Genomic DNA, 25929 nt, shown 5'->3' with positions numbered 1-25929 from the left:
GCTGGCGTTCTTTGGCGTATCCATCTCGTTGCTTCTTTGGTTTTTTATTTTTCAGTTCCTTCACATGTATCGTCCTGTTCTGTTCAAGTATGTACATCTGATTACACACACGATGTTTTTTTTTTTGAAAGAACCTGTTTATAGTTTTATGCTCGGTTCAAAGAACCTGTCTTTTTATCTGTGAAATCAATTTATAGATGCAAGCAACGACTATGTCCAGGCTTCAACTACAAGTACAAGAAGAGCTGAGAGGTCAATAAAAAGAAAACAAGGAAATACAAGGTGGCGGACCGAAACTAACTCCCCCCTCGCAAAAAAGAAAGAAATGCAAACAGGAACATGAGCCAGACTGTGTACTCCGAGTACGTGATGAATGTGTTGAACGGTACAAAACAGGTAAGCCGAGCACAGCTCAAGACCAGAGTTTGCCCGAGATTTGCCACACACAAACTACTGCCCGCCAGCGTCGACGCTGGTAAAGCTTGTGTCGACAATCACCGGCGCCGCAGTCAGAGCATCAATCTCCGTCATCATGGACTCGTCGTTGGCCATGCTGGTTATGACCTGGTCTGGCGTCAAGCCCATCCAGAAGCCCGGCATCTGCGACTGGGCCTTTTTACCGCGGTAAATTTCCTGTGCCACGCTGCGGACCTGTCCGCAGGCCGTGCTCGCGGCTTTCCACACCTGTGAAAGCTTGTTCAGAGCGCCAATGTGCAGGCGGATTTGCTGGCGCAGATCATCGTCGTCGTAAGGGACAAAGTAGAGAGCCCACTTGCTGAGGTGGATGATGGACGAGTGTGTGATGACGCAGGTGAAAAAGTGCGTGTGTGATAGGAGCGGGACCCTGTGCGTAATCATCTTGCTAATGTCGTTGGCAGAGCTAATGGTGTGCCGAGTATGTGCGTTGAAGTCGTCGCCTGATGTGACGGGCTGGTGAGCTGCGCAAGAGTTGACATTGCGGGTGCTAGAAGAGTCAAGCTGCGAGAACGGCTGATGCAACATTATGGAGATACTGGGATGGAAACAAGTAGTGTCAGTCAGGTGATCATAAGCGTCAAAGTGCCAGTTATACATACGTTCTGTTCATCATGATGGCCTGGAACATCATCTCGTCCAGTTGCAGGTTCTTACTCAAAGAACTCTGCTTACTTGGCGGCAGATGCAACCTCCAGTTGGTTAAAAGAGTCTCAATCTTGTCAATGTTTTCGTCTTCGGGGCCGAAGAACTCTGGTGTTCTCATCATCTTTCCTAGAATGCGGCCCGACGCAATGCGGTATGCAAACGACGAGAACTCACGGTCCTCCCCGGAAAAGTCTGCATCCTCAAGGTCTTGCAGATACATGGGCGTCGGGATAGTCTATAGGTGAAATCAATCGTTAATATCAGTCTGCGCGAGACACTTTGTGGGATAGTTTACCTCGTTGGCATATTGGTCTTCTTCGCAGGGCAAGGCAACATCACATAGGATATCGTACAAGGCAAAGTTGGTTTCTCTATGAACACCAGCAATCATGCCATCAATTACATAGAGATCCCACCAAGTGCGGCGCCAGCTTTCCTCCAGCACTGGGATTCCTCGGCCATGCATAGTAGCAAACGGCCGCGTGTGGAGGTTAACTTCAATTGCCAGCTTTTCAACGTCCAGCAGTATTTTCTTGGACTGTTGGCGCTGACAGTTTCCGTCTAAACCAAGAAGCAAGAGCATCATGGCTTGAATAAGGAAGCCGTCTCTGGGCGTCGACACATCGTAGCATCTGGCCATAGCCTCGTCAAAGTACAACACGCCAGCGGAGCCAACGCTAATGAACAGCGAGCCAATGTAGCGCATGGCCATTAGCAAGTGGTTGATTTGTCCATCCTTGGCAAGACGTAGCAAGTGCTCCTTGGGCAGGACAAATGGATGTGCAGCAAAGAAATGGTGGTAGAAAGAGTCCAGGCACCTGTCAGCCACAGACATGGTAGAGGTCTGGGCCGGGACCAGTCCGGTGCCTAAAGCAGCGGCAGCAGCGGCAGCAGCAGTCGGAGAAAGGAGTAGATGCGACGTATCATAGCTGCGAGTAAGTTTCAACTTGGCTGGCATAGGCGTTGCTGAAGCAGAGTATGGCGAGCTACCATCGGTGCTGGAGCTGGCGAAGTTGGAGCTACCAGTGGATGTCGATGCAGTGTAGTCGCCCATGTTCGCAAGGGATCCCATGGATCCCGTGACCGGGACACCAGAATTGTGGCCCATCACCATGGGGAAGGTAGAAGTAGTCGTTGCAGTGCCAGCATTGAGCGACGATGTCTCCTCAAGCTCAGACTCTGCACGGCGCTTGTTGGGGTTATTAGCGGCAGGTTTGGCTCTGGGGCCCTTGTAGCCACGTCGAGAGGCAATGTAGACACATTCAGACTGATTCGCAGTGCATCGACTGCACGGCGTCTGTCCATTACACTTTAGGTGTTTGGCGCGCTAGAGGCTGAGTCAGTATTGGAAAAGTATCTCAGTAATGCGCATGTCACCCGAAGTGTTCATACCGAAAGTAGAGACACTTTTGGTTTCGTGGGACTTGGAACACTTTTACTTACGCAAGAAAGACAGGCGGCGGCAATGGCTTGAGACATGCCACTGGTGTTAGGGTTTCCATCAGCAGAAGAAGGCTTGCAGGTGGAGTTGTCGGGAGGAATCGGTCCAGCAGGACACTCCCTTTGATGGGTCATTGACATGTCGGCAGACGGTGGTATGATACCCTGAACTTGTGGCTGGAGGTGAAGATGGTTGAGGTTTGGCTGGTTGGCAGAAGCTATATGTTGTTGGGGGTGGCTCACGTTTGACTGCGGACCCGAGGTGGCCTGCGCTGCATAGAGATAATCACCGATGTCTGCATTGGGATAAGACGCAGTTGGTCCGGCAACCTGATCAAAGTCCACTTTGGCATGTCCATGCTCGTGCTCATGTGCAAGTGAATGCATTTGCGGTTCCATGTTTCTGGCACTCTGATTGCTATTGTTAGCACAGGTGGCCGCATCGGTTGCGGCAGCGGCAGTGGGAGCCGAAGAGGACGCGGGCTTGGTGGTAGCGTTGGCATAGAGGACGCCGACGCCAGGGGCTGGTGGTAGCTGGTGCTGATTGTGGTGCATGTCCTGGGGCGTGTTCTGAAAGTCTTGGGATAGCGGCTGGGTTTGGATCTGCATTTGCATTTGCATTTGCAGCTGGTGCTGGTGCTGGTGCTGGGTCGTATCCAGGCCCGTATTTGAGGTCGGCGATGTCAAGGGATGGGATCCCGGTGGAGAAGCCAAGGTCGCCGACGTCGAGGTCGCCGATGTGGAGATAGCCGAGAGTGCATGCAGTTCTGGGACTAGGCCCAAGCTTTCGGCGCTTGACGCCACGCGGCCAAGCCCAAGGCCAGGATTTAAGGCTGACTGCACAGGCGTGATTTGCTCCTGCTGGCAGTGAGGGCCAGACATATAAAGGGCGTTGCCCATGGCCTCGGGCTGGATCTGGACTTGCATCGGCACAGCCATTTGCTGGTGCTGGTGCTGGTCGTGAGGGCTCTCGAGCCGGTGGCCGCTGTAGCCCAGCAGCTGGCTCTGGCCAGCCAGAATCACGTGCTGGTCATGTTGGTGGTGGGGGTGATGCTCGGGCGCTTGCGCGTGAAGCGCCGAGTTTTGGCGGTAATCTCCCAAGTGCTGGTGTTGATGATGGCCGTCCTGCTGTTGGCGATGATTCATAGCCATGTTCACCATCTTTTGGCTGGTCTTGTCTAGCCTGCCCCGCTATTGGCTGGAATGGCAGATCCGTTGTTTGCTCCTCTCTCTCCTGGAGTCTTGGTGCCTTGTCGCCTTAGTGCCTTATCGGAGAAGCAGAGCAGAAACAATGAGTCTTCTTTTCTTCTTTACGCGTCACCGGCTGCCTTGGCACCGACAGCTTTCAGGAATCACGATGAGGTAGATGGAGTTTGGGAAGAAGTTCAAAAACAAGCGAGAGTCAGCAGACGTGTTCTGGAAGCGAGCGAGGAAGCAGGGGCCCAGAACAAAGACCACGGCAAAGGCAAAGATAAAGACAACAGGGCTTGGCCTTGGGCTTAACATGCAAACAAAGGACAAAGGGACACCCAATCCATGCCATACAGCAGTGGGCGTCTTTTGCCCTGGATGCTCTTCTTGTTCCTAATCAAGCAAGCCCAGCAAAAGAAAGCACAGCAGCAAGCCTAGTCTGGCCTTGGCACCCACAAAACAGGGCTTGTTTATCAGTCTTTCAAAGTACCATGTGCAGGCATACGGACAATGGACACGGACAAGTGCCGGCCGGCCCCGCAATGTGCCTGATTCCCGTCTGTTGTCTTTTGTCTTGATCAGGGCAAGTAAAAGCTCACGCAGATCAAAGCCCTACAATATCCCCCCCAGAAGAAAAACCCTAATAGCCGGCTAGGTCTCGAGGGAATAGGCGCCACCTCAAATACCAACAGCCGACAAGAGCCAACAAGCCGTAGAAAGAAGGACCTGTACAGATACTGACGCATGGCGGCCTTGATAGTCAGGCAGTAACAAGCCTCGACGTCGCACCAGACCCACAGCTGGTGGGAGAACAGATTTACAAGTAGTTCGCTACAAGTAGTCACCACAATCAGCTAGTTGGTTATACAAATGTCCAGCTACACTCTACTCTCTCTCTACACTGCCTCTCTCCGCTTGCATTGGCTTTGATAACTGCTTTGTTTCATACATTATTGTATCCAGGGGTCTAGTTTCCAAATTCATTATGTTCCTCCCAATGCATCTACCTTGTTAGACTCATTCTTTTTTCCTCTGAATTAGTGTCTTTCAAAAAGACAAAAAAAAACCCTCCCTCACAGCATTCTTATGCCAGGACGTCCTTGGAGCCCCGGATGTTGTTCATGCGGGAAGCCCAGTTGGCGAGGTTGGCCCGAGTGTTGGCGATGGCACCGAGAAGACCCCACTGCGAATCAACGCCGTCGATTCTGTGAGTCGAGTTCAGGTTCTTGACAACAGTAATTTGGTAGCAAGTGGCACCACCCTGGCGGGAAACAATGGTCGAAGAAGCCAGGAAGTACTCCCAAATCTACGCCATGCAATGCAAGCGTTAGTAGTGAGACACGGAGACGCAAAAGAAAAAAGAAAGAAAAATAACTTACGCGGAACCAGCGCTTTCCATACTTGGCCTCAACCTTGTCTCTGTTGCCCATCCAGTTGCGGTACCAGCGCCACAGCGTAGCCGAGTAATGCACGCCAATGGTGTCAATGCTCTTGATCTCGAAACCAGCAGCCTCCAGACTGCTGATGTAGAATCCCAAGGGCGTAGAGGCATCGGCACCCGGGAAGACGTACTTGTTCATAAAGATGCCCCAGTTCAGATCCTCGTACTGCCAACTCTTGCGAAGACCAGCCAGCTGCATGAACATCATACCATCGTCGTCCAGCATGTTGTAGCACTGGGTCAGGAAACTGTTAAAGTGGCGAATACCAACGTGCTCGGCCATTTCAACGCAAGTGATCTTGTCGAAACCGCCCTCAGGAACGGGAATATCGCGGTAGTCCATGCATAGAATGTTGCTCTGTTCCTCGGAAACGCCCGACTTGCGGAGAATCGAGTTACCCCAGACTGTCTGGTTACGGCCAAGAGTGACACCAATAGCACGAGCGTTGAAGTTATGGCTGGCAAAGTTGACTAGAGTGCCCCAACCGCAACCAATGTCAAGCAGAGATTCGCCCTCCTGCAGCTGAATCTTCTCACAGATGACAGCCATCTTGTTATCCTGAAGCTCCTCTAGGGTTTCCTCGCGATCGGGGTCGGAGACGATGCCGGAAGTGTAGACCATGCGCGGGCCCAGAAACCAGCCGTAGAAGTCATCGCCACGATCGTAGTTGTCACGGACCTGTTCCTCGTCTGTAGGCCAAAGCGTCAACATTACAGAGTGCAAGGGACAATGCGGATTGGAATTGTAACTTACCCTGGGAGCGAGTATGCATGATGGCCTCGGGCAGCAAACCGGTAAAGACAAACTTAATCATGCCCCAGGTGAAACGGAAGGTGCACCAGTCGTGACGCCACTCGAGAATCTCGAGGGCATCGCCATTGAATTCCACCAAGCCGTCAAAGTACATCTCAAGGAAAGTTTCCATGGGAATCTTATTCTTGCCGCGGTACTTGAGGCGGTCAGGCTGGTTCTTGAAGGTCAAGTAGAACTCGACGGGGCGGCCAGGGAGCCGGGCCTTTTCGTTGCGGCGGGAGGCCATGGCGGAAACAACCAACCACCAGGCCGTCAGAACTGGGATAGTGGTGAAGATGGCGAAGAAGATGGCGGTCTTGATACCACCACCGATCTTCCAGGACATGTAGTAGGGGACCAGGAAAAGCAGGAAGCCCATGCCCAGGTTGCTAAAGGTATCGGAGCCGGGGCCATCAGCCGGGAGGGGGGCATTGTGGATGGTGGGTTTCTGGGCGAAGCAGGAGTTAGCACCGGGCGAGCGAACAATGAAGGGGGAAGGCGGGTAGAAGTATAGGTATAGGTATAGGTACGCTGGTTGGAGAATGCCATTGGCAGACCACGGTGGCTTTGGGAGGGGTGGCAATGGCGGTGGTGATGACAGTTGGGGTTGGCGGTTGGCAGAAGCCAGGTGTTGTCCCCATCGACATCCACCAAGGCCATGCATCACCATCACATCACCATAGCACACAACCGCCGCCAGCTTCTCCAAACGAAGCAAAACGAAAACGCGGGGCATGGATGGATTGGTGGATGGATGGATGAATGACAGGGGAGGGGAGGGGAGGGCAGGCTTCCATTGGCAAAACTTACACTGGTGGTGCGCACACCGCAAGGCTCCGCCTTGACGAACTTGTCGCCGGTGAATGGAGGTGTGGGAGGGAACTCGAACTCTGACTTTTGGGACGCCATGATGGGCAATCGTGCGGGCGAAAAGGTGGAGGTGGATGAAGGGGGAAAAATCAAAATGGTGGGAGTGGAAAAGGCGAGCTTTTTGTGGTGGGTGGAAGGGGACAGCTAAAGGCACCGGATCCTAGAGCAGGACCATAGGAACACAGGAGCAGGAGAAGGAGCAGGAGCTACACAGCAAAAAAGAGAAAGCAAAAAGCCAATTGGACAAGTACCAAGTACCAAGTATACTCACTCGTTCACTCACTCAGTCGTCCACTCGCACAACTCGTAGCCTTAACTGTGACGCCTATTGTGGGCTGCCGGGATGTTTCACAGGGCCAAAGGCGCTGGGGGAGCTTGTTTGCCGGCCATAGCCTCACTTAGGTAATCAGAGAGCGACGAAACGGTGACTGCCTAGGTCTGGGCTGGTCGCCTCCTCATCTCATCCGTCTACGGCCTGTCTTGTTGGCAAATTGCAACCAGTGTCCAAGTACACACGTGTGAACTTGGATTTGTGCCTGTGCCCGTGCCCGTGCCGTTGCTGGTCGTCTTGTCTTGGCTGGTCACCCACCCACACCCACACCCACGGCCTAGTGACGGCGGCTGTCAGTGCGCTGGCGCCCAATCAGGAAATGCGGGTCTTGTGTTCTTTTGTTCTTCTGCAGAGTTAGGGTTATAGGGCGGTTATCTGGGCTTCCCTGCCCCACATCTGCGTGTCATCAAGGTATCACGGATCGTTCACTAGTAGCCAACTACCTCACACCTTGAAGTTGTTGTCTCTATAAAACCGTCTAGGTATATTGCCCACCCCCAGCTTAGAGCTGCAATCTCTTGCATTGCCCTTTGATACCACCGTGTTGCTATCTCAGGCCCTACAACTCCAATATTGCTTCCCTGTGCTGGCCACCGGACCCAGCCGGCCAAAGGCGGACCCCGAGAGCCGCTTCTATTCCTGTGCCATGCCTAGACCTGGATGCTGTTCCCGCTCTTGGCCCCCAAGTCCACCAAGACCAAGACCAACACAACCACACACAACCACACACAACCAGACACAACCAGGACCGCAGCTCAACCCACCCCAAGAGCCACTTGCTACCACGTTGCATGGCTCGCACAACACATGCAGGCTGCAGTCAATGGCCAGACAGGCCTGGGAAAGCCCTGTAGCCACGGGCCCTAACTAACCACCCACCAAACCAAACTGCCTCCTGTACCTGTCCCGTTACTCCATGCTGTATCTAGGTGTCCCTGTACATATATGCATGTATTCTAGCTGAACTATTCGTCAGCCTGTCATTGGTAGCCTAGGCCACTCCAACAATTTACAACCCGGCCGGATCAACACTCACGCTCACGCTCACACTCACACTCACACTCACACTCACACTCACACTCACACTCACACTCACACTCACACTCACGCTCACGCTCGTTCGTTCTGTGGGTTGTGGTTGTCGGCTGCTGCTATGTTTCCTAACAACAGCACAAGTACCACGGTGCACGTGCTTTTATTTCCTTATGCGTGTGTGCGTGAACAGGTAACTATGTACATATGTACATGCATAACTACAGGCGTTTACCTGCTTGTCTTGCTATGACAGCCTGTGTTTCCCCGATGGTATCCCCCGAGATATGATCAGCTGGAGTAAGATGGCGCAGTTCATGCCGTATATCAGGGTCGGATAAGCAAACGACTACTTTTCGTGAAGCTAATCTTGACAGACAAGGATAAAAAAGACAGGTTGCTGGCTGTCTTCAAGTGCTGCCTAGACACGACGTAGACTAGACTCTGATAACACTCCCTGGGGAATGAATAACTACTAGTGAGTTGGCAGCTGGTACTTGTAATCTGCAGGAGACAGGTGCTGCCGGCGGCGCAGGGAGATGTACATACATACAAAGACAGCTAGCTTCACGCTTGGGGCTATGCACCGCACCCCAGTAGGGGGCTCGCAAACAATTGTTACAGCTGTGTCCCTGAGCTTGAGTCTGAGCCTGAGCCTGTCGCTATAACTCTTCAAATCCGCTCCTGTTTGAGTACAGACTTCCTGACTTGTTAGTTACAGACAGGGTCGGTCAAAGTTGAGCCCGTAGGACCGTGCTGAGCCCGCCAAGCCCACGCTGACATCAGTATAGATGCGATAACACTGAGTATGTTCTATCCTATGCGACTGCATGGAGACATCTTAACCTCGAACTAGCTACTTGCTTACACCTATTCGTCCGAGTCCTGTAACATGCATCATTCGCTGCTACAGCTTTCTCCTTGTGGAGCTCATGTCCCCAGCCGACTATTGGTCCTTTGCTGCATTGTTGGGGGGCAACTTACACGTATGCCTTAATGACGTAGTATTCTTAGGGTTATGTCCAGCATTTGATGTATTAGGGTCGTGTCCCCCACATCTGGTCCTGAGCCTCAGTTTGGACGACAACCAAACACGGGCGAAACAGGCTTAAACATCCTACGGAAAAACAGACCTACGCGACAAAACAACAAAGACTTGAACAAACTAGTGATCCAGGCACCAAACTGTGAGATTGCAGGTTGAGGTCCAGTGCCTGTCACCGATCAAACTGGGCCCTGACATTGAAACAAGGCATTACATCAAAGAGGAATCCGAGAGCGTGTAAGTGGCTAGGGTTGACTAGGGTTCCGCCCGACTGACCAGAATTTCCCTGGCAGGCGTTGCTGGTGGGAACTGGATCGCCATGAGGTCGTTGAATCAGTCTTGTAGCATTGATCCATGGGGATCCAGAGTGTCTGATAGTCAGAGCCTGAAGCGGGGGGCTGAGACTAGCTGGTGAAACGGCGTTGCAGAAAGCCCGGCCGGCCTGCACAAAGGGCGCCGGAGGAATGAATTTGACGCTTCACAGTCATGATCATCAGACAGTAATGCACATCGCGAGACCAGCGAGTCCAGGGCGCTTGCCATGAACTTTACTTTGACTGCATACAGTCGAGGCGCCTGGACCACCGCTCCTGCGCCCGGAGCTGAAGCACGTCCTGCGTCGAGTATGCGTGAAGCAATAAGGGCTGACAGACAGGGGAAGGTGGAAGGGGCCCGGCGTGTGGAAGAGGGACAGGCTTGGTATTGCTGGAGGAACTGGAGGCCCTAGAGGGTCTGGGTCCGAGTATCAAAGACCGGTGCAACCAACTGGAGCCATGCCCAGACGGCCTACTGACAACGGCATATAAAGGCCAGTCCGTCCGCCGGTCTCCTGGCTGTTTCCTCTCGCTGTTCTTCACTCCGCAGTCATCTATTTGCCGTGGAACTACTCAACACACTTGCGTCCCTTCTACTTCTTCTCTTCCTTTCTTCTTCTTTTCGTAGGCCTTGATACTCTCATCGCCCAGCCCTGGTGGCTTTTTTATCCTCTTATTTTACTTCTAATATTACGAGCTGGTCTTTTGTCTATTCTTTCTACACACTTCTAATAATCACAAAAGCTCAACACACACACTCCTCCTCAAACGACCATCCCCTCCCTCAAAATCATGGCGTTCAAAGTCCAAGCGTTCCTCACGGTCTCGTCCGTCTTCCTCCCTCTCCTCCCTGCCCTGGCTGTCGCTCAGGCCAACACCGCATCCACCTTCACCGATGCCAAGTCCGGCATCGTCTTCCAGCGCTTCTCTGCGCAGTCAGCATCCGTCGGCATGGCACTACCTGAATTCGCCGAAGACAGCTTCATCGGCCAGATCTCTGTCCCGCTCAGCAATGGTGCCGGATGGGGCGCACTGGGTCTGAACGGTGCCATCGACGACGGCATTTTTGTCGTGGCCTACGCCAACGGTGCCGACGTGACCGGTTCTCTTCGTAGCTCCGACCAGTCTGAGATCAAGGGCGACTACAAGATCCGTACTATCAGCGAGTCCACTAGCGCTGACAAGGCTTCGTTGCTGTACACCTTCCTCTGCGAGAACTGCCTGGACCCCGCGCTCGGCGGAACTCTTGACGGCTTGGCCGATTCCGCTACCCTGGGCTTTGGCTTATCCGTAGCCGCTGTCTCTGACCCCACCTCCACTGCTGCTACACTTGGCGGCTCTGCCACTGGTGGCAATGGCACTTTCTTGATTAATCTGGCTGCCGCTCGTAACGCCGAGTTCCCTACCTGGGCTGCTCTGGCAGCTCCCGTCGCCCCTAAGGCTGAGCTGAAGAGAAAGCATCTGGACGAGCGCAAACCTCTGGACCCTCGGTCGTTCCCTGTTCTGTCACGCCGCGGACTTGAGGCCCGCCACAGGAGGAACCGCACTGGCTCTGGTCGGACCAAGGGCGCTGGTCGGGGTGCTGGTCGGGATGCTGGGAACAACGGTGGTGCTGCTAACAACGAAGACGACGCTGCAAACAACGGCGGTGCTGCCAACAATGAAGATGACGCTGCCAACAACGGAGGCGCTGGTGGCAACGAGGATGATGCTGCCAACAACGGAGGCGCTGCCAACAATGAAGATGACGCTGCCAACAACGGAGGCGCTGCCAACAATGAAGATGACGCTGCCAACAACAACGGAGGCGCTGCCGGTAACAACGGTGGTGCTCATGGCAAGAACAAAGGCGCTGCTGGCAACAATGGAGATGCCGCCAACAACGAAGACGACGCTGCAAACAACGGCGGTGCTGCCAACAATGAAGATGAAGCTGCCAACAACGGAGGCGCTGGTGGCAACGAGGATGATGCTGCCAACAACGGAGGCGCTGGTGGCAACGAGGATGATGCTGCCAACAACGGAGGCGCTGCCAACAATGAAGATGACGCTGCCAACAACAACGGAGGCGCTGCCGGTAACAACGGTGGTGCTCATGGCAAGAACAAAGGCGCTGCTGGCAACAATGGAGATGCCGCCAACAACGAAGACGACGCTGCAAACAACGGCGGTGCTGCCAACAATGAAGATGAAGCTGCCAACAACGGAGGCGCTGGTGGCAACGAGGATGATGCTGCCAACAACGGCGGTGCTGCCAACAATGAAGATGACGCTGCCAACAACGGAGGCGCTGCCAACAACGAGGATGATGCTGCCAACAACGGCGGTGCTGCCAACAATGAAGATGACGCTGCCAACAACGGCGGTGCTGCCAACAATGAAGATGACGCTGCCAACAACGGAGGCGCTGCCAACAACGAGGATGATGCTGCCAACAACAACGGAGGCGCTGCCGGTAACAACGGTGGTGCTCGTGGCAAGAACAGAGGCGCTGCTGGTAACAATGGAGATGCCGTCAACAACGAAGACGACGCTGCAAACAACGGAGGCGCTGCCAACAATGAAGATGACGCTGCCAACAACGGAGGCGCTGCCAACAACGAGGATGATGCTGCCAACAACGGCGGTGCTGCCAACAATGAAGATGACGCTGCCAACAACAACGGAGGCGCTGCCGGTAACAACGGTGGTGCTCATGGCAAGAACAGAGGCGCTGCTGCCAACAACGGAGGCGCTGCCGGTAACAACGCTAGTGCTGCCGGTCGTGGTGCTGGCAACAGAGGTGCGGGCAACAACGCTGCTACGGCCAACAACGAAGATGCCGCTGCCGGAGGCCACACCCACAACCGCCGCAGCCCCTTCGACATTGACTCGCTGCCTGTCCTCGCGCGCTCCGACCTTGAAGCGCGCCACAAGAACCGCACCGGCCGCCGTCGCAAGAACCGCACTGGTGCCGCCACCCGCAAGAACCGCACCGGTGCCTCAACGCGCAAGAGCCGGAACCGCACGGGCGCTGCCACCCGCAAGAACCGGAACCGCACGGGCGCCGCTACCCGCAAAAACAAGGACGCCGAAGCCGGCGCCGCCGATGATGCCAAGTCTGCTGCCCGCTCCACCAACCTGTTTGAGGCCCGCCATGCCGGTGGTAACCATGGAGGCGCGGCTGACAACAACGGCGGCGCAGCTGCAGACAACACCGCTGGCGCCAACGCTGTCAACAACGAAGATGCTACTGCCAACAACGCTGGTGCTGCCGGTCGCGTTGCTGGCAACAGAGATGCGGGTAGCAATGCTGCTACTGCCAACAACGGAGATGCCGCCGCCGGAAGTCACACCCACAACCGCCGTAGCCCCGTTGCCATTGACTCACAGCCGGTGCGCGCGAACCGCGTGCAGCGTGTGCGCTCGTTTGTCGATGACTTTTTGCGCAGCCGGGCTGTGCCTGTGGCGGAGCTTGAGAATGGCGATGACGACGATGACTTCATTTAAGGCTTGTCGGGGACGGTTTGTGGCTCGCAGGGAGTCGGTGGCGGAGCAGGGACGGATGGGGCGCCTCTGGTAGGCTCTCTTTCTCCGCAGGCTCTTTGATAGAGCGGGCATGTTGCCAAGTCGAAAAGAAACCTGTTTTGTGACCAAATTCTTGACCAGGAGCAAAAAAAAAGAAATGAAGAAAACTATATTGCGGAGGGATATAATGTAATGCAGTCGGGCCGGGCACTAGGACCAAGGGTGGCTAGAAGAGAAAGTATATAGCTATATATGTGTGTATAAATATGAAGTTCATCAGACAATGACAAAAACGCCCTCATCACCGTGAAAGAGAGAAAAGAAAGCAAAACAGAACACAAAGCTACCCAGAGACGGGAAAGGGGAATAAGCGGTGGACAAGGAAAAGAAAGAAAAAAACAAAAAAACAAAAAGGGGATACTAGTAGAAGAGTGTAGACGGCGCTTGAATCACGGCTCCAATCCCACATCCCGAGCGACAGATCTCCCTGCCGAGTCTCCGGAATCTACCGAGCTGCGCAAACTCTGCTCACCACTTAATCTCCCCGCACCGGCGGCAGCGCCCGTCTCCTGCTCGCCACCGTCGCCGGCACCCAGGAGTCTCTGGCCCTCAGGCTCGACAGGGGCATCGTGGTCAGCGCGGTCCTCAAGTGCGCCGTCGTTGATGCGGAAGACAAAGGCGGCAGAAATGAGGACAAAGACGCTGCCGAGCGCAAAGACATAGGTCATGCTGCGGTCGCCGGGGGTGCCGCGAGGCTTTTGCCAGATGGAGAAGATGACGCTGGAGCTGATGTTTGCGACAATCTGGGGCGCGGCAATAGACATGTTGTGGATGCCGAGAATCACGCCGGCCTCGTCGTGCTCGGCGGCCTCATCCATGCCCAGCTCGGGGCTGTGGGTGTTGTCGAAGCTGCCGAGGCCCGACGGCGTGCGGAAGGGAAACCACTGCGACGCTAGTTCCTGCTGCTTGAGCTTGCGCGCGCGGATCAGTGCGTCGCGGCGGCTGATTTCGGCCGAAATGATGGCCCACGGCGCCCACAGCGTCAGGGCCCACGTAAAGCCGATGGAGCCAACCAGCGCGGTCGCAAGTTTGACCGAGTGGATGAACAGTGTCATCAGCAGAGTGACTGCAAAGAAGAGGAGTGAGACGAACCAGGCGCGCTTGAGCGTGAAGCCAGGGATATGGAGACTGTCAAAGGCTGAAGCGAGCTTGGGGCGGGAGGGGTCGTCGCTTGCGGGCGCCTTATCGTACGTAGGCGCGATGAAGAAGGGGAGAAAGACATTGGTCGCCAGGGTCACAATCGCGTTAATAAAGAGGGCAAGAGTTCCAACACGCGTGGCCTCTTCGTAGAGCCTTTCAAGGTCCTGGTCGCTCATGTTGGGGTTGGCCTCGAGAAAAGGCTCGACGTATAGTTCGCCAATGTAGGACGACGTGTAGAAGAGGAATGGGAACCAGCCAATCCACGAGAACAGCTGCACAAAGCACACGCGTTTGATCTGCGCGGGCAGGCGGCGCATGGAGTGGAATAGCTCGCCGAAAAAGGCGACGATGCCGAGGTTCTCCTTGGGCGGCTTCCCGTCGATTCGCGGGTCGCGTTCGGGGATCAGCGTGACACTCAGGCAGATGGTCACGGCTAGGGCAACGCTGGCAATGGCACACAACGCCTGGAACTGGGTGCTCCCCAGCCAGGGAACATAGCGCTGCAGCTCGACATAGCCCGCTAGGTAGCCAATGATGTTGCCAAAGCCAGTAATGCGGCTTGCCATGGCGTTTGCGGCTTCCTGCTGGTGGGCTGGTGCGCAGTCGACGATGAAGGCACGGATAGCGGCCTGGACTGTGTTTATGGCGAAGTCGAGCACGTACACGCCTATCACAGCCACAACGATGACGGCGTTTCTGGCGCCGCTGCTTTCGGTGCTGAAGCCAAAGAGAGTCAGTACAGCCGAGACAATTTCCTTTGTCCAGGCCAGAAACAGCAGCGATGCCACTGTTGCGAGAGTGCCGCCCAGCATGAACGGCTTGCGCTTCCCCCACGGCAGCCGGCAGTTGTCGCTCAGCATGCCGACATATGGTTGCACAAGCGTTCCGCTCAGCGGGCCTGCGATCCAGACCAGGGCCATCAGAGACTTGCTGAGGCCAAGCGACAGCAGATACGGCGACCCGTTGCTCAGCTCGACGGACCAGGCAATCTGCAGGCCTCCGATGCTGATGGTCAGCAAGATCAGGTACCACACGCTCTTTGTGGCTTCGTGGGTCTCGTCTTGGGCGACGAGAAAAGGCGACGGCATTTGGCGGCGGGCCTGGGCGGCAGGAGATGCGCCAGCCATTTGCGCCTCGGAAGCAGGCAGCAGGCGCTCGGCGTGGTTCAGGTTAGGGCTTGCGGGCGAGAGCAGGGGAGAGTGTTCGTTGAGCGGATCGTCGCCGGTGTCGATGAACTTGCGGCGGATGGGTGTTGGCGGTGAGTGGCCGTTGCTGGAAGACGACGAGGAAGACATGGTAGCTTGGGCTTGTGGAAGCGGTCTTGGTCAAGCCAAAGGAGGAGCGCCCTATGAAGAGGTCGGCGGGAGGAGCGCGAAAGTTAGAGAAGCGGGAGCACAAGCTGGACACAAGTCAGAAGAGCGCTAGGGAAGATAAAAAGAAAAAAAAACAGGCGGTCGCGCCCAAGGAGAAGCAGCACGGCACGGCGGCAAATGACGTGTGGGACGCTCCCAGCCAAGCTGCTCTCGCTCAATCAAAAAGAGGTCAGGATACGGGCCTTTGTAGCTCTGGGGCGCACAGACCTTTGGTGTGCTGTGCTTTCTTTAGTTTCCGAGCTGGCTGGAGCGATTCAATCTGGGATGGATTTGCGCAGCCGCAGAGAAGCGATGGACGGGATGACAGGCTGAGGGAGACAGGGCTGATGGGGAGCTGGGTTTGGCCAGGAAGAAAGAAGGAAAAATTCTCGTCTCAGATGACATATTTGCTGGTTAAAAGGGTAATAAGCTGTTTTGGATCAAGGAATGCAACTACCTGTGCTTGGAGATGGCAGTTGTGGTTACTAACTATGGAACAGCTCGAGTCGCAAGGAAAGCCGGACCAGGCAAGAGCCTAGTTTGGCTAGGCCCCCACTTCCCACTTGCAGAGATGGGAAACCCGAGATTGTAGCCCAACCTTTGGGGGACTTTACAATTCAAAATCCAGACTTCAGGCTTCAGACTTGACTCGAACTTGACGACAAGACCACATGTAACTAGTTACGACCACTGTTAGTCATTGTCTGTCTGCACAACCCAGGCTCTCCTCTCGCCCAAAACCACCACCTCCCCCACTCTGGCGCCTCCCATCACGACTCATAGCTCCAATCCCACCCTGTCTGGCCCAACAGGATCCGTCACCAATGCACGCCCGCGTTATCAGTGCAACTCTGCATGCGACCGGGTCGACGAGACGCTGCCACGAGAGCTGCAGAGCAAAAGAAGCGTGCATGTGCAGGAGTGCATGGGAATATAGAGACGCCCATGCATGCACAGATACTGCTTCTACTTCTACTCTAGGTGTAGTCAGTCACTCATAGCCTGGCTGGCCCCTCAACTCCATGTCTAGGGCCGCCTGTGTCCCTCGATTGCTCACACCGCAGTCAGTCTTCTCTCTGTTCTCTGCAAGATACTAGATGGCTTCCGACGACAAGCGACTACGGACCGGTACTGCACTGCACCTCACGGCTCTCACACCCGTCCACGCCAAGTCATACTGCACGGCTGCCCATACCCATATACCCATTCACATACATAGACCCCACACCATTGTGGCCGCCTTGGTTGTGGTTGTTATCCGCATCTGCCGTGTTGTGAAACTCTCTATTCCATTTCCCGCCTATACTTGTATACAATGTAGCCCAACCAAGAAGGAGAAGAAAAAATGACGTAAAACAAAACGAAAAAAACAAGGAAAGCCGAAACAAGAAGAAACCAAGGGTACCAAAACCCCCCCAAAAAAAGAGAAACTCAGAAAACGCTAGCGCATGATCATACCGCTGATCCTCCTCCAGGCCCGCCGCCGCTGGCGCCTCCTCTATGACTCCCCGAGTCCAACAGCAGATGCGGCTTGATAAAGCCCTCATCCAGCTGCCTAAACAAGCCCGCCGGGTCTTCTGTCGTGAGCAGCTGGCGGAACGACGGGATAACCCCCGTCGTCTGGCCCTCGGGCGCCGCCCGCGCCGCGTGCGACTCGAGCGGCGCTGTGTTGGAGCGCAGCAGCGGATTGCTCCGGCGCCGCGTGGGGTTGTGGCGCGCCGGCGGCGGCAGGTCCGACGTGTCAATGTCGCTGCCGATTTCCGAGTCGGTTAGGGTGCTGGTGCCGTGGCCGAGCAGCTCGCCATGCTCGTTGTCCGAGCGCATGCGCGACAGCGAGGTCGACGAGGCTAGGCGGCTAGGCCCGGCGGTCGAGCTGGCCCGGCGGCCTGACGCGTTAAGCGAGGCGTTGCGGTAGGGGTTGTATCCGACGCCTGTATCGGAGCGCTTGTAGAGCCCGCTGTTGAAGGTCTCAATGTCAAACTCGTCGTCGCTGTCAATCTCATCCACGACACCAGTCTGGATGCCGAGGATTTCCAGCATGCGAGCAGTCGTGCCGCCAAAAATGATGACGGTGAGCACCACCACAACCAATACCGTTGCGCGCAGAGCAGGCGCGTTATCGCCGTCCATCAGCGCCGCCAAGGCAACACCGACAGCGCCGCGCAAGCCGGCCCAAAACAGCATGGCCTGGTAGCTGTAGGAAATCTCTTCGGGAACAGCGCCGCGCTTTGCGGCACGATAACGAATTACCTTGTTGATCAGGCTGGACAGGGGGAATACGGCCACGTAGCGAGCCGCGCAGACAGCCATGACGCTGACGATTATCAGAGGCGGCTGGAACACCAGCGTGTTGTCAGTGAAGAGAGAGAGTCCGAGGTAGATAAAGATGAAATTTTCAGACAGTTGCGCCAGAACTTGGAACAGGTACTTGGTGGTCAACTGCGTGCGACGAGACATGTTGAAGTAGGCGTAGTGCTTGAGAGTGATGCCGCAGAACAGTAGCGACACAATGCCTAGAGACGGAGACGTGTTAGCAAAGAGGGGGGAAAAGCGGAAGATTCGTATTCCGACATACCAGACATGTGAACGCCGTTGGAGAAAAAGTAGCTAGCATACGCAATCAAGACCACCAGCGAGCTCTCAATCTTCTGGAAGCGGCGGATGTAGGTAAACTTGAGCAGCAGGGCCGTCCCAACACCCACAAGCACGCCAATCAGCATACTGCCGAAAAAGACAAAGAGGAAAACACCGATACCCTCAAAGAAGCTAACGAGCCCGAGGTTGCCCGCCTCTCCCTTTTTGTACTTTTGCGCCGTCTCGAAAATGACAATGGCAATGGCATCGTTGAGGATCGACTCGCCAAAGATGTACGTGTACAGCGTGGGGTCGACTTTGTACGAGTTGAAGATGGCCAGGATGGTCACGGGATCGGTCGCGGAGAGTGTTGCGCCGACGGAAATAGCGTCGACGAAGCTCATCTTGAGCGGGCCGGGGAGCATGGCAAACAGCCAGAGAATGACGCCAATGACGACGGCGGACAAGAAGGTGCCGGCAAAGGCAAAGGTCAGGATGACGCCAATGTTGCGAAAGAAGTTTGCTTGGTGCAGCTCGTAGCCCGACGACAGGATGATGGGCGGGAGCAGCAGATTGAAGAAGATCTGCGGACTGAACTTGATGATGTTCCGGATCGAATCGCCAGGTGTGATGAGGAGGATAAGACCAACAACCATGCCTATACAGACCGGGGAACGGGTCAGTCAGTAAGTAGTTATAGAGCCATTGGACAAGGGAGTTGGACAAGGGACGGGCCACGGGCAGCGCATACCGGCAAAGATGGAAATGACAGTCTCGTGGATCGCTTCAATCTTCTTTTCCTGCAGCAGGTAGCTGGTCAGGAAGGCCGCAATCAGCAGCATGATGGAAATGAAGATGGCCCATGAGGAAATCGCCTCGCTCTGGGTCGAGTTGCCGTCTACACGGCGGTGCGGGGGGAGAGGTCAGCAAAGGAGAGCAGAGAAGAAGAGAGCTGCGACTCTTGCGCACGGGGAGTCGGAATCGGCATTGATGGATCGCGTACCTCCAGGATCGACGTCGTCGTCAATGGCCCGCGCTAAAATAACAGAACAGGGAAAAAATGGTTAGCTCTGGGGTTCGGCTGGCACGATGATGTCATGCGAGCGTATGATCTCTTTGTCTGGGACCAACAGCGTCCATCACAACTGCGCCTTTTTCGGCAGGGGAATCAATCGGCATTCTGGCCTGGATGCCACATACAGATAATGTGCAAAGCACCCGCGGCCAAGTGGTGCGCCATTGTGGCTGTCGATTTTGGCTTGTGTCTCGTTCGTTCGCGGACAGGCCTTCTTTTTCGTTGAAAAGGTCGTCGATCGGGGTTATCGTGACTTGGAGAAAAAAAAAAGAGGGATGGAGATCGACAGAGAACAAGGCTACAGATGAGAAGAAGAAAAAAAGAGTAGCGAGCGGCAAGGCGTCGGAGAGGTGGACAGAGAGAAAGAAGAAGAAAAAAAAAGGCCGACAAAGGACAACGATGAGAAAAAACAGACAACAAAAAGGAAGGCTGGACAAAGCAAGCGATGCGGAGTTGAAAGAAGAGAAAAAGAAAAAAAAAAAGACAAAGACACAACAAAAGAACAAGTCAGCGGCAGAGCTCTAAAGAGCACTAGCCTGGCTGTCACTGTAGCCATGATGCGGCTCCACCCACTGCACTGCGGCCTGCCTGCTAAATAAGCTGCGACAGGGGCCAGTGCTCTATAAAAGGCGGGGCAGCCACTACAGGCCCCCCGCGAAATGTAAACACACATACACAAGCTGCCAATCGCATAACATGCTTGCTTTCACCTGCAAAGTCGATTATTTAAATTTGATAGCTATTCGTTAAAAAAAAACACCTCCCCGCGGCTTTCTAACCTACTACCAAGCAGTTCTGTATAGGGGTCCTTGTGGAAGAAGAGACGAAAAGGATAATGGAAACAAAGTACTCTACATTGGCACAGAGACACCGAGAAATACAACACGAGATAGACAGCCCAACCATAAGATAAGAAAAGTCCCCAAGGAAAACAAGACCACCCAAAAAAGAGCAAAAAAAAACAACCAAAGGCTTCTACCACCAAAGCAGCGTCAAAGTATGTAGCGAGGCAGAGGGGAGACAGTAATAGACGATAAAAATGCGCCGCCCGTCGGGCGGGTTTTGGGCGGCGAAAGAGGAGAATCGATAAATCAGAGAGATGTAGGTGTGTGGTGGAGGATGATCCATCCCTACGGCTGCCCCCCCACCGCACGATCTGGCGCTCGTGGAGGACAAGGGAGGAAAAGAAAGAAGAGTCGCATGCATGCAGCCAAGACATGTTCGTTTACATCACCCCGAACCCAGCTCCCCCGAATGTGAAACAAAAGACTGAGAAACCCCCCGCGAACCAGAGACATATGGGCATACATACACACACGGCCAACAACGTCATCACTTGCTAGTTGGCGTCGCGCTCCCACTAGCAACACTCGCCGCGCGTTGCTCCGCCTGAGACGCCGTCGGCAGAACCGGTATCTGCGGCTGCAGAGTCGGCGTAGAGACCTGGCTGGTTGTTTGCTTTGGCGTGTGACCCGAGGCTTGGCCCTGCGCGTGCTGCTGTGCGAGAGCTTGCAGCTGTGCTTTATGCTGCGCTTGTACTTGGGCAGCAGCTTGTGCTTGAGCCTGAGCTTGAGCTTGCGCTTGAGCTTGCGCAACTGCTTGTGCCTGTGACTGCACCTGAGGCTGCTGGCTTTGGGCCTGCGCTTGCGCTTGTGCCTGGGCAGCCGCCTGGGCAGCCGCCTGAGCTTGAGCATGCTGAGCCTGAGCAGCGGCAACAGCCTGTGCTTGTGCTTGCGCAAGAACCTGTGCCTGTGCCTGTGCTTTGGCTTGCATCTGGGCGTGGGCCTGAGCCTGAGCCTGAGCCTGAGCCTGAGCCTGAGCCTGAGCCTGAGCCTGAGCCTGAGCCTGAGCCTGAGCCTGAGCCTGAGCCTGAGCCTGAGCCTGAGCCTGAGCCTGAGCCTGAGCCTGAGCATGTGCCTGCGCTTGCGCCTGATGTTGAGCATGCTGATGCTGGGCTTGAACATTAGCCTGCGCTTGAGCAATCTTAGCTTGAGCCGCTGCCTGTTGTTGTCTAAGAATCGCAGCATACTGCTGCGGGCTGGATGTTGATACCATCGAGTTGGGCATGTTGGAAGCCTGGATGCCGCTCGAGGCCGCCGTCATTGCCGTTTGGGAAATGTTCTGCTGTCGCGCAATCATCATTCTAGTAAGCTCCGTGGTAGCAAGCTGGCGGACCTGGTCGGGCGCAAGTGTCGGATGCTTCTGCCGAATCGAGCCCTCCAGCATGTTGTACGTGGGGAGTAGCGATGGCGGAATCGTCAATTGACCTGTGGGCCGAGGGGTCGCGTTCGCTGCTAGAGCGGCAACAACATGTGGGTTACGGTTAGGCGCAGCAAGATTGGTGCCATTCGTAGTATTCATCGAGCTCATAACTGCCTGTGCATTTGCAAGTATAGCTTGTTGCGTCAGCGGCACCACAGGCCGGACAGGAGGTGAGTTTGCCGCCATCGTTGCGCCTTGGGGAAGCTGTGGACTCGAATGTGGACTCTGGCTCTGGTTGGGAGTTGACTGTTGAGGAACCGGTTGTTGCTGCTGTTGCAAGGCTCGCTGTTGCTCAGTAATCCTGCGTACCTCCATAAGCACGTCAGCTTGAGTTGCAGGCTGTTGCTGCTGTTGTAACCGTTGCTGGGCCGCGGCGACCATGCTGGCACTCAAAGGTACCTGCCCAACCCCATTCACTGGCGCATTAGGCATAAGGTGAGTAGGTATATTCTGTAAGCCATTTACTCCAGGAGCAATCGGAATGCGCGGCCGGGCTTGACCACCCGCAGCTGCAGCGGCCGCGGCAATCATGGCAGAGTTTGGCACACTGATACGCCCATTGCTGCCCGCTGCGAGTTGGGCACTCATGGCTGCATTGAGGTGGGCAGCAGCAGCAACATTAGCATGCTGAATCTGTCCTCCATTAGCAGTCGCCAGCATGTGGTTTTGACGCGCCATGATTTGTCTCCGCTGCTCACGTTGCGCCGCAAGCTGTGTCATCATTTTACCAGTTAATGCTTGATCGCGCTCGTATCGCATAAGGCTGTAATCGCGAGGTGTCTTGGTTGGTCTTGGTTGTGCAATGTCCCCTGGCTTGCGAGCAGTGGAAGCATTAGCAGCTTGCTGTTGCTTCTGTATGGCAGTTTCACGCTTCTTGGCTAGCTTCCGCATGGAGTCAATTATGCTCATGTGTTTTTGGTTGCGCCGACGCTCCACCTTCACAGGAGTCGATTGTCTTCGTTTTGGGGGGGTTGTAGCTCCATTAGGATTAGCTGCTGCTTGTTGTTGCGCCAGCTGGTATGACTGTAAGAGAATGCGCTGGGCGTTTTCGATACGATTGTTGTACGCCTTAAAGTACTGTGTCTTCTGCATATCCGGTGGAAGACCATCAAGCATTATCCAGCGCTCAAAACACTCCCAAGGCGTCCTTCTTTCCGCGGCAGATACCAGTTGAGACTTCCCGCTGACAAGGCTGGAAATAAGAGACCAGTTGTATGAATATCTTTGCACCAGCTCACACAATTCTTCGTCCTCACTCTGTGTCCACATGGACGAATGTCGGTTTTCGAAAAATGATTGTGATGGCATCGGGAATTCCGTCGGAGGTCTGAACTGGTGGCCAAGATGAAGTCGATCGCGGGTTTGCCGATGTTCTGGTGAAAAGAGAGCAACTTCGGTGGACTGTGATGGTAGGGGTAAGGCTTTCACATGAGGCGTATCTTCATCCTCGTCATCCTCCAAAGCGTATCTGAATCGGCTAGTCTTCGCGGGAGGTTTCGTCATCTTTAGTTCCATCCCATGTTCAGCATACTTGCTCAGTGGGATTGCAGGACGTCTCCAGTGAGCGTCAGGGTCGAAATCTGGACACGTGGTATCGAAACTTGGTGTTTTTAGAGGCGCACCAAACATGGGTAGCTCGAGAAGCATAGATTCTGTGACAGGGCTATCTTGAACCTCAAATATAAAGTCGTCCATGCCCAGATCGAACAGCTCATAGGGTGGATTCAGGTCGAGCAGCTCACGGAACTCCCCGGGATCTGCCGGTGTTGTCACTGAGCTAGAAGCGACAAGATCCGGAACAGGCGGCGCATCTTCGCCGTCTATGTCCATGGCATCAGTGGCTTTGGGGGGAATAACAGCACGAACTTGCATGGCAAGGCGTTCTTCCCTTGATGATGCCACCCACTGAGCGCAGTCTAGCGCAAAACTACGGGCCGCTGTCCGTTTCCACTTCCTCTCTTGTCGAAAGTCGGTGCGCATCCATATCATTTCCTGGAGCAGGGTGTCCCGGTGTGATGGTTGACGAAATGGCTCCGGAGCTCGCTTTGGTTGTCGCAAAGACCACTTATCTCCTTGTTGAAGATGGTACACCCTACGCAGAATGCGACACGCCTGTGTATCTTGAAGGGAAATATTTAAATCTGTCGTAGTGATGGTTTTATGCGCCTGGTGTAACAGCTCATCTAATGGTCGCATCCATTTTGAGGACTGGATAAAGGTTTGAAAAAATAAAGGCGTGAAATAGTTATCGCTAGGTACATAGCCTCGTTGAGGTTGTATCGGATTCGCATCTTCACATCTTTTAGGCTGCTTTCCAAATACCGCCATGCGCCTAGATGGCTTCCTCTCAGACTTTTCGTTGACTCGTCTTGGTAACCTTAATGCGCGGGATCTAGTTAATTGTGACTTCTGTCCAATAATTTCGGACAAGGTTTTTTGTCGCCTAGATGGAGGCTTCCGATGAGTCGGCTGTGAGGTTGCCTGGGTTGCAGATTCTTGGTCCGGTGTACTTTTAGGGCTGTGTGAGATTTCCGGTGTTGGTGAAGGCTGCTTGATTTGTGGAGCGTCGTGGACCACAGGCTTGGTTTGAGGATTGTTTTTAGTATTTGTGATGCTTGAGTCTTGGCTGTCAGGTATCTCTTTGTCATCAGATACAGGCGAAGGAGGCAATGCCTGGTGTGATGCGCCGGTAACCTTGGGAAGCTCGCTGGAGGTAGACGGAGCAGACTGTTTTCTGGTCAAAGCCGCCGATTCTTCAAGAAGTTGGGCTCGAATGGCTTCAGATGTGGAATCAGCATCTTGCTTGTCGCTAAGTCTTGACCGTTTTGTTGATGGTTCGCCTGTCTCGCTGTCATCCACTTCTTGGCGCTCCACAGAGGCGATGTCGTTTCCTGGGCTAGTATCCGCAGATACTTCATGGACGGCTGGGGTTGTCGCAGTAGCTGCCACTGATTCTGGAGAAGAAGCTTCGGTGTTCATGCCAGTGATATCATTACTATTCGTTGCGGTGGGCGCTTTTCCGTTGCTAGTAGCAGTCGTCGGGGGTGAAGCCGTAATCGCACTAGTAGTCGCCGTCGGGGTTTTGGAAACCTGAGAACTTGTTGGAGCTGAACTCGTCTCAGTTTGCGATGTGATACCGTTCGTATTTGTGGTCGTCGTAAGATCGGAAGTTGTTTGTGACGTGGGATTTGTGGTAGGATTTGTGGTAGGATTTGTGGTAGATGGCTGTTGAGAAGGCTGTGGCGCTGGAGATGGAGTTGAGCTCGGGTTTGAGCTAGGAGCTGCGATTGCGGGAGGTTTCAATACAGCAGCGGGAGAAGTTCGTTCGGTAGAAGCTAATGCTGCAGGTGTTTGTGATTTCACGGCGATGAACGGAGAGCGAGAGTTCGTAGCGTGCGAGTTTTGCGCCGCGCTGGATTTCCCGTTAACAGATGTGGGATGCGCCGTTGTTTTTGGTGTCGCCTGGGGAGCAGGTACGCCCTCGAACTTGAATACGTCGCTCAGTGATAAGGATGGCTTTATCATATCGATATGGAGGTTAGGTGGTGTTTGGACGGTAAATATGTGGGAAGACTTGTTCAACCTAACATAGCAAGTTCCAACGTTAGCAAAGCCAGAACAGCAACATCAGCACCAACGCAAAATACTGAAGCTTGCATGAATACACCTACGTCAATAGATCATCTGCTTGGATGGGGCGCGACCCGTTGTGGGGAAGCGCGTCGCCTTTAGGTCCAGCATCGTTGACGTTGAACTCGCAGCCGTGTGCGACAGCCCATAATTCACGATACTTTCGCTTTCGCGGCGGAATAATTGAACTATTGGACATGAAATATTTAGTATGATGCATCGCTGTGGTCGGAAAAAATCGCCTTTTCCAATGCACTGGAACTCTACCTTTGCTCATGGGTTCCCGATCGCATCAGCCTCGATCCGTCGGCAGGCCCAACCAAACTCATAGCACTCAGCACCGCGACATCCGTTTCGCAAAAAAACGGATGCACAGTTTGATTCCAGGCGATTTTACCAGTCGAAAAGCGCTGGATGGTTAGATGAAATCGGGCGCTAAGGGTGTTGTTTTGATGGAAAACGCGACGTCAATTCACCGAAAGTCCAATAATGGTCGGCCTGGATGGTTGTATTTGGGGCGTGTTCGCAGGTGGTGATAGTGGTGGATTTTGGCAGTTCACCAGCGGCCAAAAGCAACTTGTTAGTGGAGCCCTTCAGCGGGAGACTGGGCAAAAAGAAATGGCTGCTGGTTGGGATTTAGACCAGCAAAGTTGATCACAGGGGAAAAAAAAGAAGGGAAAAAGCGAGAGGAACCGAGCACATAGCATTACTGGTTAAAGGGGGCCGTGGGGCATGTCGATAAGAACCTCT

At 54.4% G+C, this 25929-nt stretch overlaps 6 protein-coding genes across 6 annotated transcripts; 1 reads left to right on the top strand and 5 right to left on the bottom strand.

The window, feature by feature from the left end:
- Nucleotides 1–450: 450 nt before the first annotated feature.
- On the bottom strand, nucleotides 451–3723 carry BROUX77_002749 (uncharacterized protein; the record flags this gene model as incomplete). Its single annotated transcript, XM_073747324.1, has 4 exons — nucleotides 451–1012; nucleotides 1077–1357; nucleotides 1418–2449; nucleotides 2566–3723. The coding sequence occupies 4 exons, from the start codon at nucleotides 3721–3723 to the stop codon at nucleotides 451–453; spliced, it is 3033 nt and encodes a 1010-aa protein (XP_073607831.1).
- Nucleotides 3724–4837: 1114 nt separating this feature from the next.
- Nucleotides 4838–6896, bottom strand: BROUX77_002748 (uncharacterized protein; the record flags this gene model as incomplete). The annotated part of the gene is made up of 4 exons (XM_073747323.1): nucleotides 4838–5059; nucleotides 5133–5884; nucleotides 5949–6552; nucleotides 6798–6896. The coding sequence occupies 4 exons, from the start codon at nucleotides 6894–6896 to the stop codon at nucleotides 4838–4840; spliced, it is 1677 nt and encodes a 558-aa protein (XP_073607830.1).
- Nucleotides 6897–10371: 3475 nt separating this feature from the next.
- On the top strand, nucleotides 10372–13068 carry BROUX77_002747 (uncharacterized protein; the record flags this gene model as incomplete). The annotated part of the gene is made up of 1 exon (XM_073747321.1): nucleotides 10372–13068. The coding sequence occupies one exon, from the start codon at nucleotides 10372–10374 to the stop codon at nucleotides 13066–13068; it is 2697 nt and encodes an 898-aa protein (XP_073607829.1).
- A 467-nt stretch (nucleotides 13069–13535) lies between these two features.
- Nucleotides 13536–15581, bottom strand: BROUX77_002746 (uncharacterized protein; the record flags this gene model as incomplete). The annotated part of the gene is made up of 1 exon (XM_073747320.1): nucleotides 13536–15581. The coding sequence occupies one exon, from the start codon at nucleotides 15579–15581 to the stop codon at nucleotides 13536–13538; it is 2046 nt and encodes a 681-aa protein (XP_073607828.1).
- Nucleotides 15582–17090: 1509 nt separating this feature from the next.
- Nucleotides 17091–19452, bottom strand: BROUX77_002745 (uncharacterized protein; the record flags this gene model as incomplete). The annotated part of the gene is made up of 5 exons (XM_073747319.1): nucleotides 17091–18151; nucleotides 18214–18870; nucleotides 18964–19110; nucleotides 19216–19248; nucleotides 19413–19452. The coding sequence occupies 5 exons, from the start codon at nucleotides 19450–19452 to the stop codon at nucleotides 17091–17093; spliced, it is 1938 nt and encodes a 645-aa protein (XP_073607827.1).
- Nucleotides 19453–20619: 1167 nt separating this feature from the next.
- Nucleotides 20620–25508, bottom strand: BROUX77_002744 (uncharacterized protein; the record flags this gene model as incomplete). The annotated part of the gene is made up of 3 exons (XM_073747318.1): nucleotides 20620–25132; nucleotides 25221–25367; nucleotides 25447–25508. The coding sequence occupies 3 exons, from the start codon at nucleotides 25506–25508 to the stop codon at nucleotides 20620–20622; spliced, it is 4722 nt and encodes a 1573-aa protein (XP_073607826.1).
- Between the last annotated feature and the right edge of the window lie 421 nt (nucleotides 25509–25929).

This window comes from Berkeleyomyces rouxiae (assembly GCF_048999995.1).
Source record: "Berkeleyomyces rouxiae strain 22BRR77 chromosome Unknown BrBRR77_ptg000002l, whole genome shotgun sequence".
In the NCBI taxonomy this organism is placed as follows: Eukaryota; Fungi; Ascomycota; class Sordariomycetes; order Microascales; family Ceratocystidaceae; genus Berkeleyomyces; species Berkeleyomyces rouxiae.
Note: the sequence above shows the minus strand (reverse complement) of the source record. Positions and strands in the feature narration are given on the sequence as shown.